At 57.6% G+C, this 11,646-nt stretch overlaps 1 protein-coding gene across 2 annotated transcripts in view; it reads right to left on the bottom strand.

Moving 5' to 3' along the window:
• The window catches only part of HCFC1 (host cell factor C1), a 24,519-nt gene extending 14,040 nt beyond the window's left edge, over nt 1-10,479 (bottom strand). For both annotated transcript variants that reach the window (XM_044911658.1, XM_044911659.1), the window contains exons 1-6: nt 9,924-10,479; nt 3,550-3,698; nt 3,215-3,375; nt 2,386-2,594; nt 1,267-1,351; nt 659-765 (exon numbers count right to left, since the gene is read on the bottom strand). In XM_044911658.1, coding sequence (XP_044767593.1) covers nt 659-765; nt 1,267-1,351; nt 2,386-2,594; nt 3,215-3,375; nt 3,550-3,698; nt 9,924-10,116 — 904 coding nt within the window. In that variant the 5' untranslated portion in view covers nt 10,117-10,479. The remainder of the gene's footprint in view (nt 1-658; nt 766-1,266; nt 1,352-2,385; nt 2,595-3,214; nt 3,376-3,549; nt 3,699-9,923) is intronic.
• Nucleotides 10,480-11,646: the final 1,167 nt, after the last annotated feature.

Here is an 11,646-nt window from a genome sequence, read left to right as displayed (position 1 = left end):
CCGGCGCTGCCAGGTGCCAGGGGCACCTACGTGGGTACAGCCTCTGTGCAGGACGGCTTGGCAACGGCCTTCAACAGCGAGTCTACCTTTAGGTCTTTACCCTTCAAATGCACTTGCACGTAGGCGAGAACAGTGCAAGGATACTCACGGAGCAGCGTCTGTGCAAGTTTCAACACCTTGATAGCAATTCAAAAGAATGAGGCCGCTCGCCGTGCGGGGCTGGGATGGTCTCCAAGACAGAATAAACCGAAAAGGCCAGGCGCGGCGCGGCGCTGCGGAGAGCAGGCTGCCGTTGTGTTTGTTTGTTTATAAAGGAACCTACAAACGATGCTGGTATATGTAGAAGAGTCCCTGTGGGGTGGATGACAAGCCCCCAACACGGCTGCCTCTGCAGAATGGGGGGGCGGGAGGGAGGCTCTGCACGGTTAAGCTTTTGTACTTTCAGATGTCGGACCACGTGTAGGAAAAGAGCCTATTCAAAACATGAAAGCGAGCATCCCTCAGGGTGCTCTGACCAGTGGCTACTTCTTGTGGATTCTAGAGGCACGGGCCTTAGAAGCAGCTTCGCTCCCTGCACACCCCACACAGCTCTCGGGACTGAGGAGGGCCAGCCTCCCGCAGCCCTCCGCAGGCCACTCCGAGCCCGAGGAGGCCATACCCAGGTTGAGACAAGCCAGTGTGTTGGTACACTTCCACTCCTTCTCGTGTGTGGCCACTTTGACGTCATCCATGACGAGAGGCACCCAGCCACCAAACACGTACATTCTGGGACGAGGGAGGGAAGAGTAGGAGAGGGTTGTAGAGGAGGTGCCAAGCTAGAGGCCACCTCTTCCATCCAGAAAGTTCTAAACACGCCTGCTCCTCCAGCTCTCCCCAGGAGAGTCCCCCGGGATGCATGAAAGCTCTTGATGCAGCCCTCTCCGTGGTGGCTCAGCTCTCACAAGAACTGTGTCACCTCCACCACGTGGCATCGTTACTTAGCTCATCTAAAGCTCACCTCAGTCCCCATCGCTCTCATATGCGCTTTGGGACCTTGGCGTTGACAAAGACACCCAGCTGCTTGTGGAGAGTATCTAGAACAGTTTGCGCCCCTCTACCCCGAGTCTTTCTTGGTCTCCCGGGGTCGTAATGTAAAGACGGGGCTGCGGAAGGCCAGCCCAACCAGAAAGAGGCCTCCTCAGGCCTTAGGAATTGCAGGAACAAAACTGAGAGCCCTTTGGGGGCGGGGGTGGGCTAGGAAGAGAAAAGCCATGGCCAGCTACTCACTTGTTTCCTATGGTTGTGGCTGAGTGAAGGCTTCGAGGAAGAGGTGCCACCCCGCTGAGACTGGGCTTATTCCACGTCAGAGTCTCTGTGCAGAGCAACGGAGAAGGGAGGGTTACCTACACTAGGTCAGACTCGGGCCCTCCGCCCCAGAGGCTGTTCCCCAGGTGCAGGGAAGGCTCTAGAAGGTGGGTGCCCACCAAGTGCAAGAATTCCATGCCTGGCCTCCCTACAGCCCAAAGAGGCCCTCTGGTCACCAGGTTCCAGCATTTCCCAAGCTCGGTTCGCAATCCTGGCAAGCACATCTTGTCTGACACTTACTGAGCACCTGCTATGAGCCAGCACTGCTCTCGGGGGTTCGGGTTGGAGTGAAAAGCGCATCCTCAAAAGGCACCGCACTCCACACCCTGCTCTCCACGAAATGCGTCCACCCCCATGCTGCCTCCACTGTCTATGGACCGAGCAGACACAGCTTCTCCCCTCAGCCTTCCTTCAGGCCAAAAACTTGACCTTTTTTCAACCACTCCTGATATCCACTCTGGTTACGAGCCCAAGTTGTCCCCGGAGGTCTCATGGGTCTCTCAATATCCCATTTGACTGTGAAAGACCAAGGTGCGTCACTCCTGTTACAGTCTCATCACTGACAAGTTGACAGGGACAAATGCTACCTCATCTAGCCAATTCCATCTTAGAAAGGCCTTTACCCCCTTCCCCTTATCCTCCTCTGAGAAAGCAGACCAACTGAGCCAGCTGAGCCTTGCTCTTTTCTTTTTTTAAAGATTTATTTATTTATTTGAGAGAGCGAGAATGAGAGAGACAGAGAGTACATGAGAGGGGGGAGGGTCAGAGGGAGAAGCAGGCTCCCCGCCGAGCAGGGAGCCCGGTGCGGGACTCGATCCAGGGACTCCAGGATCATGACCTGAGCCGAAGGCAGTCGCTCAACCAACTGAGCCACCCAGGCGCCCAAGCCTTGCTCTTTCTTAAAAGCAATGCCACAAGCTCAGGGCAAAGAGCACAGCCACCAATAGGGTCCTGCTCCCACCCTGCCATGACAAGGAGAAGGAGCTAAGTGGCACGCTCACTCTGTCTCCCCACCGCACGCCGGCGGCACCCACGTCTTACCAATGTCCAGGGTCCAGAGGTCCCCCAGTCTGCAGCCACTCATCCCTCCATAGATCACCAGCTTGGACTTCTTATTGTCTTTCTCAGTGTAGACCACAGCAGTATGTGACTCCCGGGGTGGAGGCAGGACGCCGTAAGTGATGGGGATGTCCCAGGCTACCACTCCGGAGCCTGGCCGCAATTCCAGGATGTATAAGTCATTCAGGTACCTAGGGGAGAAAGGCCAGTTACGGCAAGCCCTGACTCCACGCACCAGAGGCCTCACCAGCTCCTAGGGGTGAACAGCAGACTCCTTCGGAGACAAACGGTGCTAAGTCACACGAACTCTAAGTTCTTCTACCCCTGGCCCTGAGAAGGGGCTGCCAGAAGCTCCCAAGGATGAGTGTGAGTCCAAGAGGAGCAGTGGGATGGGGTGTGCTGAGCCGCCTCGCACACAAAACTGGGCACCATACTAGGGCCTCCTGGGGTAAAAGGGGGTGCCAGTTTGGGACCACCTTCAGACTTCAGAAAGGTACTTGGCCCCTGGCCTTGGAAAATACCATCACTAAGACTGCAGGCAGCAAAGGCTAGGAAGGAAAGCGCCAGCTCTAACTTGGTCTGAGGAGCAGGGACCAGCTGAAGGCAAGGTGGGTTTTGACCTCCTGGCCCAGCCCTCCTGCCATGCCACCTCCTCTGGGTTAGAGACCTCAGAGCCAGAAAGCTCCCTACAGGGTCTCTAGCGTCACCCTCTCATTTCACAGAAGAAAGGGACTCGGCACGGTGGGGTTGGCTGGTATGTGGGGAAGCACACCCACCCTCACGATTCCACATGAAGAGGACAAAGCCTCACCTCGGAATGTTGTTCTTGGGGTCCTCACTATCGTTGGCCAGACCCCCAAACAGGTAGCACTTGTTGCCCACAAGGGAGAAGCTGTGCCCAAGCCGAGGGCACGGAGGGGGTCCGTTTTTGGGCGTCTTTGCTTTGAGTCTCTTCCATTCCCACCGGCTTGCCTGCAAAATCAAGACTCAGGGATTGAATCAGGGATGAGCTGGTCACCATCAGGGCCTGGGCCATTTGTCGTGGAGGGAGGAGCCGGGGGGGGCGGGTAGGCACCTGAATGGTGTAGGAAGGTCCTGCAGCCTCCCCTCCCACCCAAACATTGGGAGCACACTGTGGGCCATTACCTGAAGCTCATAGAGGTCATTGCTATATTTCCCATACTCCACCATCCCACCAAACACCAGCAGGCGAGTCCCATCACACACGAAGCCATAGGCTGCACACCCGGGGGGAATGTCCCCTCTCACGGCTGGGATGAACCACTGGTTAGTCGCTGGGGAACGAAAGGAAGCAGAAGTCAGAACACCTCAGGAAGTCTTAAGAACCAGAGGCCCCACTCCTCTTACTCCCCAAATCCAGCAGCCTGCAAAACGTGGTCTGAGAAAGGAGGGGCCAGCCCTCCATCCAAGCCATCTTCTAAGCCCCATGACCTCAGAGGCCACCTCAAAACAAGCCTGCAATCACCCAGCTTCTCATCAAGGTTGTCTTAATAAGCAGGAAGTCACTAACCAGGATAATTCACTAGCTTCTGGGAACGTGGCCACTGACTTCCTTCCCCTACCACTCAGTGGGTCCAATATTGGAAAGAAATGTCTAACACCCGAAATACCCTCTCAGTGGCCCTGTGCACCTCTTCCTGGGGGCGCAGGGCTACACCTCTAAGTGGCTCAAAGAGTGACTGTGGCCAGCTGAGGGAGGCCAATCAAGGCAGCCCAGCCTGCTGGCTGAGGAAAGCCGGTGGGGGGAGGGGGGGTGGGGGAAAGAATCAATCTCTGCTGGTGTCTCCTAGGTGATGGTCCACAACAGCCACCCTTCCCCTCATGTCACACCCATGCTGATCTACAACATTCCTGAAAGCCAGAAGTGGTGGCTGCAAAAGCTTCCCCCAAATCCATCACCTCTAAGTGGGGGTGGGGTGAGGAGGCCACCCAGCACCCCACTCCTCCCCTCACTTCAGGCTTGCGTCCTGGGTTCAGTTCCCCGTACACCTGCCATGCCAGGGCCTTCCAAAGAAGTCAGAGGGCGCACATCCTCCTCTTTTGAGGGATCCTTTTCATTACACATTATTTAAAGGACTATCCCTGGGGCACCTGGGTGGCTCAGTCATTAGTACGTGTCTGCCTTCGGCTCAGGTCATGATCCTGGAGTCCTGGGATCGACCCGCATCGGGCTCCCTGCTCGGCGGGGAGCCTGCTTCTCCCTCACCCTCTGCCCCTGCTTGTGTTCCCTCTCTTGCTGTCTCTCTCTCTCTCTCTGTCAAATAAATAAGTAAAATCTTTAAAAATAAACAAACAAATAAATAAAGGACTGTCCCCAAACAACATGCCACACTCCCTCCAAAAACCTCAAACTGGGCACCAGATGCAGGTCTGATTCCACACGCCTAAACTGCTTTTGGTCAAATGTGAGTGACTTGAGACTGAAGCACCTGGTGGGTGGACAAGGTACCGGAGCATGAGCAGCCCTGGAGTCTGAATGGGGGTTAGGAACATTCCAAGGGGAGGGCCTTGGGAGGCCCCAGCTGCTCAACTGCTTCTCAGCCTTTCTGTATAGGCATGTACTTAACTTGGTCCTTGATACATCTCTCCTGCACACTAGGTGACAAGTCCTACATACACGTCAGGCAAAAGGCCCGTCCTCACCTAAAAGCACACTGTACCTCCTGAGAGTTACGGCCTTTCCTGGGGTAAAAGTGCCCCTGCCGCTCACCGCTACCCAAACTCTACAGGTTGGTTTGGAACAGGCTGTTGATCCTCCCCCGTGCCACCTACCCCTCCTCCATGGTTCACTGGCGTCACCGGGACTCCAGGATGAACAGCAGCAACCCTCCCCCCCCACGCCGCCTGCCACTTTCCTGGTAGAGGTGCAGCGCCTCTGGCATGTGCGTGCGCCCAGACCCTGGGCCCTGGCTCACCGCCGCGCTGTCATCCCCACTGCGAAAAAGCAACCAAGAACCGCCGAGGCGAACGACCAGGCACACATTGGAAGAGACGGAGTTCCATCCAAGTTACTGAGCTAAAAGCTAAAAGCAGCCTTGGAGACTGCCTCAGCCAAGCCCCCTCAGTTGATAAAGGAACAGAGCCCAGGAGGGGAAGTGACTTACTTACCTGAGGTCACAGAGCAAAACAGACACAGACAAGAACCTTGTCACCAACTTACACTTGATCTTAGCCAAAAGGCCGAGAAGCGATACCTCGTCACCAACTTAAAAGCAATCACTAGGTACCCACCCAGGGGCCCCACGTACAGGGAGCCGTCGGCCGCCCTCACTCACCTGAGCACCCTCCCAGCTGCTCCACAGAGCTATGGAGCCATCACAGGCCGGCGGTCAGGACTCTGACAAAGCTACATGGCAAGCAGGGTCAACCCACAGCTTTCCCATCGTGCTCGAATCACCGGCCCAGCTGGCCAGGCTAGAAGTGACGTCCCAAGAGCTCATGATTGCCAGCTCATTTAAGAAGAGCTGATCTAGGGGCGCCTCGGTGGCTCGGTCGTTAAGCGTCATGCCAAGGTCATGATCTCAGGGTCCTGGGATCAAGCCCCGCATCGGGCTCCCTGCTCCGCGGGAAGCCTGCTTCTCCCTCTCCCACTCGCCCTGCTTGTGTTCCCTCTCTCACTATCTCTGTCAAATAAATGAATAAAATCTTAAAAAAAAAAAAAAGAGCTGATCTTGTTCTGGAACACTCGGGGCAAGGGCCCTCCACACCGCTGTCGAGAGCAGTCTGTCGGGCAGCACCCGTTTCTGGTATGAAGCCACAGCCCCAGTTCTGCCCGTGAGATGGCACAGCCGCCGTCTCAAACACACCAGCTGCTCTCAGTCGCCCCGTGATCATATTATCTCTAGCTCATCGAGCGGGGCATCTTGTAACCCAACCTCTGGGTCCCACATTCTCCATTCGCTCTGGCTTGTCAGTGCGCTCAGCCGGGAACGGGTTTGAGGAGAGGAGGCCACCTGCACACAGGACCCTTCGTGGGATGACCAGAAACATGACTCCATCTTCTCTCTCCTCGGCAAGCCTGAGACCGCAGCTTTGGGGTTTTATCAGCTGCCCCACCCCTTTCCCCACTGGCCCCCTCCATCTGTAGTCGCTCCTATCAACCTCTACGCATCACCCCCCAGAGACTGTACCACACAGCTGGGGAGACAGTCCACCGGTGGCCTTTTTGTTCGCTCTGTCACGCCACAGCACTTCCTGCGTGGCGGACGCAAGGCCAAGCGCAGGGAGGCACAGACAAGCCCGCTCTCACCCGCCAGCTCCCAATCTAGCAGGAAGGCCGCCGTGCCCTCCATTCACGATGGGAGGAGCGGCCCGGGACACGGCTGCAGCACGCCCGAACTTGGGAGCACAGAACAGGGCAATGTGGCAGAGGGGGCTTCTCAGAAGAGGTGAATTTGGAGCCAGGCCTTGAAGGGTGAACAGGATTTCCTGACAAATGAAACTAACAGGCCCAATCAGGAAGTGACTGCAAGAGCTGAGTTAGAAGAGAGGAGGTCTCAGAATGGAGGGGAGCAGATGTGAGAAGAGCCTAACTTAGCGGCCAATTCGCTACAGGGACAGAGGCACAGGAAGGTGTTTCCAAGGCGGTGGCCTGTGCCTGTTAACTGAAGGAACAGACAGCCCAACTGTCTCCATGAAGATCTGTACTCTAAGCGCTCCCGCATGACCCTACCACCAGCTGTCAGGGTGACCCTAAACCTGTCACTTCCCCTCTCGGACCCCAATTTCCTCATGTGCAAAAACAAGGAAGTTCCACTAGATGTTTTCCAAGGCTCCTTGCAGCTGCCAACAGTCACCAGACGTTAAAGAACCACTGAGGCAGACCAGCCTTGGGCAACTGGTTTGGTGACCAGCCACACCCTCCCCTCGCCAGGGCACACCCCACCGTCAGGACCAGGTCCTCTCCATAATCCGCTTTGCTACAGTGAGATAAAATTTTCTAAGGCCAAGGACAGTAGCTACCTCAAGACCTCCCAAAGGCCAGTCAAGTGTCCCACAGCTGCTGTGATAGCTGTCGCCAAAGAGGAAGGACATACACCCTTCAAATGTCACCCCCAGATCACTGAGCTAACCAAGACAGCAAAGTGCTCACACACGCCCCGAACGCGCCCCCTGGAGCCATTTATCTTAGCAACAGGGAATGCTTCCAGCCAGATCAGCTCTCTCTCCACAAGGTCTCTCACCCCACAAAAGGAAAAGTGCAAGAGAAGAGGCATAAGGAGGATATGCTCTGACCTGATTTAAAACAAAACAACGGCAAGCAGAAGGGCAGCTGTTGAGGCAACAGCTAAGGCTCCCAGGACCCCGTGTCCGTGCCCCCACTGGTGGAAGAGGGGCATCTCTCCCGAGGAGAACGCAAGAACCTTGCAGCTACAAGAACCACAAGCAGACACCAAACGCTGGACAAATTCCTGCTCCGTTCAAATAATGAGCAAACCCTCAGAGGAACGGGGAGTTGGGTCTGCTAGTGGCTCTCCTGAGAAGTTGCCTGAGGAGTTGATTAGCGCAGTTTCCAAACTGCTAACCTGGGGAAATCCAGGGCTGCAGCCGTTTGGAAGGCTGGCTACCCTCTACTACATGACATTACCCTTGCAGATGTGAAATGAATTAATCTCAAAGTGGCCAATTCATTTTAATAAACTAATGAATATGCAGAAGCCCCTGGAAGCAGTGGACTTTAGAGCTGATGGTAATTAGGCCCCTGCCCTACTTTCTAAAATTGTATTTCCCTGTTAAGGAGCCTGCTCCAGGCCTTATGAGAATCAAGTCAGTCCAAAGAGTTTAGAAGGTTCTGCTCAGGGCAGTGGCCTCTCTGAAACAGCCCTGCCCCTCGGCCTTACCTTACTGAGCGAACTGCCGCTGCCGCAGCTGTCTGAGCTGGCACAGGGCACCACCAACCAGCCCAGCCTCGCTGGGGGCAACAGGTGCTGAGACCCGGAATGCAAAGGGTCACCAGCAACCCACCAGCCTTTGAAAGTCAATTTAGTAGGGGCAACAACCTACAGGGAGCAGAGAAAGCTGCACACACTGCCTCAGGGGAGGGAGAGGGGAGCACCCAACCCTCACCATGCTAACCACCTTCTCCCTTGGGCGCCAGCTGCCCACCCCAGAGCAACCTCAAAGCTGGGAGGACGTGCCCAGATTTAAGGACCTGGTATTGCCAGAGCCCTGGGAAAGAATGGACCTGGAGCAAATGGACTCTGCTAGATGCAATGCCGGGGCAAGAGCTGGAAAACAGCTCCTGGCCACCACCAAGCTGAACGCATCCCCCCGCTGCAGAGGGGGACTTCCTAAAAGACCACTGACAGGTGTGTGGGTGGGTGTGCGTGTGTGCTGGCAGCCAGCCTGTGCTTTTCCCCCAGATGAGTGCACGCGGGCCCACTGGCCTCAGGGAGAATGCCTAGCCCCTCCTTCCGAGCAAGGCGAGGTGCTGTGTGCCATGGTCCCTTCAACAGGAAGCAACACGGTGTGCAAAGCAGGCCAAAGGGGCCACTACGGGCAAGAGGCCGCAGGAGGATGCGGCCCAGTCCCAGAGCTAGCAAGGACGCTAGGCAAAGGGCACGCACAGCAGCTTTCTGTGTCCGGAGGAATCATAGTCCTCCCAATCAACGACACCCTGGGTTTGGGGGAGGTATGAAAATGGGCAAGGTAACGTCAACCTCACAGAAGGAGAAAAGGTAAGGACCCACCTAGCCCACTACGGATCACTGGATTTCACCTCCTACACTGGAGGGCCCTAGATCAAGAAAAGAAGCAACCCGAAGAGAAAAACACTACAGAAGTAAACGGCGAAAGGGGGAGACAGCAATGCCGCCCTATCTGTGAGTGCCCAAGGCTCCTGCACAACCTCCGAGACGGTTACCCAGCAGGGCACACAACCCCCCCCCCAACCACGTCGGGATTAGGGTGCTCAACTCTGCCCCTAATCCATAATCTAGAAGCCTGTCATTTCTCCCGAATAAGCATCAAAGATGAAGAAGAGCTGAGCAGGCGCAGGAGGAGGGAGGAAGGGGGTGGGACTCTGCCTGCGCCAAAGGGACGCATCCGCCAGCCCGCCCGCCCGGCGGGGTAACGGTGTGTGTCTCAAGTCTACGCCGGCGACGCCCCCGCCCCCTCACCAACCGGACTGGAGAATTTCTCTCGGATAATGAAAAGCACTCCTCAAATACAGGAGCCGGGGGGGAGGGGCAGTGGAAGAACGGGGAGAGAGAAGGAAAAACCAGAGAAGCCGGGCTGAGAAAAGGGTCGCGGAACAGAGAGAGCTGATCAGTGCGGAGGGAGAGGGAGGAAAGGGAGGGAGAGAAGGCAGGAGGGGAGGGGAAGAGAAAGGAGGGGAGGGAGGGGGAGAGAAGGGAGGGGAGGAGGGAGGGAGGGGGGAAGGAGGAGGAGAGGGAGGGAGGAGAGGGAGGGAGGGAGGGAGGGAAAAAGAGGGAGAGGGAGAGGGAGGAGATGGAGGGAGGGAGGGAAAGATCCCAGGACCCGGCGGGCTTTGCACTCACCCGTGTTGTACACGTGCAGTTCGTCCACTATCCCCTCGTTCCCGCCGCCAAACACCACGATGAGTTCCTTGATGGCCACGGCTCGGTGGCCGTGGCGGGGCCGGGGCACTGGACCCGACCAGCCCACCACTCGCTTCCAGCGGGGCTGCAGGAGAACCGCTGGCGAGTTGGCGGGCGACACGGCCGAAGCCATAGTTCCGGGAAAGGCCGTAGTGGGAAAAAGTCACCCAGCGGGAAGGGAGCCCCCCAATTCCTCTCACACACACCCCCTTTCGTCTAAGGTAGCTCTCACGGAGAAGCGGTTCCTCACACAGCGGTGGACGGCTCCATGGAGGCCGCCATCTTAACTACCCTCCTTCCCTTCGACTCTTCCCCTTCTTCTAGCTCACCCCGTCTCTTCAAGAGCCTCCCGAAACTTTCGAGCGCCTAGCCCCGAGAAGCTGGAGGCCGCCAAGTCCCGCCGCCCTGACTACTCGCTCGGACGCTCCCGCTTACAAGCTCGGGCGGGAGGCCCTGGGAGCCGCCATCTTGAGCCGCCTCTCTCTCCTCCCTTCCTCAGTCGTAGCCCTTCCCCGCCGGAAATGGCGGAGCCCCGGCCCGGTTCCCACACCCCCCAAGTCCCCTGCACTGGCCGGCTTCCGGGGCGGGTGGAAAGGAGCCACAAGCACCGCGGTTGTCCCAGCCCCGCCGGCGCTCACACCACAATTGTGGGAGCCGCCATCTTGAGACCGTCCCGCTTCCCCGCCCAGCGCTTAGTGCAGCCTCCGCTCCCGAAACAGCCTCGACACTCGTAAGGAACAGAGGCGCGCCGGAGGCCAGTGGAACGAACTCGAATGCTCGGGGGCTGCTCGGAGACTTGCGCCGTACAGCTCGTGAGGTCTCGAACCTCTCCCCCAAGTCCGCCTCTGCTGCTCAGGCTGCGCCTGCCGCCCTGGGAGCCGCCATCTTGAGACTAACTCCCCCTTCCCCCCTATTCTCTTCCTCCTGGGTCAGTTCTTCCACTGCAAACCAAACGCAAGGCAGCGTCCGATCCTCGCTTCCCTCCTTATGACTCCTTCCCACAGGAGCCGCTCCAAAGAGCCAGAGTTAGGCCCCGAAGTGGCAACTGTACGGCAGAAGGAGCGGTAACGGCAGGGCGCTCATGCCTCCTCCCTGGGAGCCGCCATCTTGTGTGAAGAAGTAACAACTAAACATGGCGGCAGCGGCGGTCGGGCGAGGGGGCGGAGTCGGGTGACGTCACTGTCTCTTCCCCCCCCCTCCACCCCCGCCCTCGCACGGCTGCTCCGTGAGCCGAGGCCTCTTAAAGGACCCCCGCGCTGCCTCGCGGCGAGGGCCCAGGTCCGCCGCGCGCTAAGCTTGGGCTCAGGCCGCTCTCGGGTCAGGCGCAGGCGCGCCCAGCCCCGCGGCCCAACCCCCCCATTGCGCCCTCACGCCTCCGCCCTGGGAGCCGCCATCTTGCCACTTCCCCTCGCCCGGCCGTCCACGGGCGTCAATAGCGACTTTCAGCACAAAACAAAGATGGCGGTTGAGGCATCTGGTGAATGCCCGGATGAGAATACCTCAAACGAGCTCGTCTCCGCCCCCTTGGGAACAGTCCCCCAGGTCGCTGAAGGAACACACGCCCCAGGAGTTGCATTTAACTAGCAGTGGGGACAAGGCATAGACTGCTGAGGGAGGCTGAAGGGAGACATCAGAATTGCGCCTCGAGAGCGGACATATTCCC

This window comes from Neomonachus schauinslandi, chromosome X, assembly GCF_002201575.2.
Source record: "Neomonachus schauinslandi chromosome X, ASM220157v2, whole genome shotgun sequence".
Taxonomy (NCBI): domain Eukaryota; kingdom Metazoa; phylum Chordata; class Mammalia; order Carnivora; family Phocidae; genus Neomonachus; species Neomonachus schauinslandi.
This window is presented reverse-complemented; position numbering and strand designations above follow the sequence as displayed.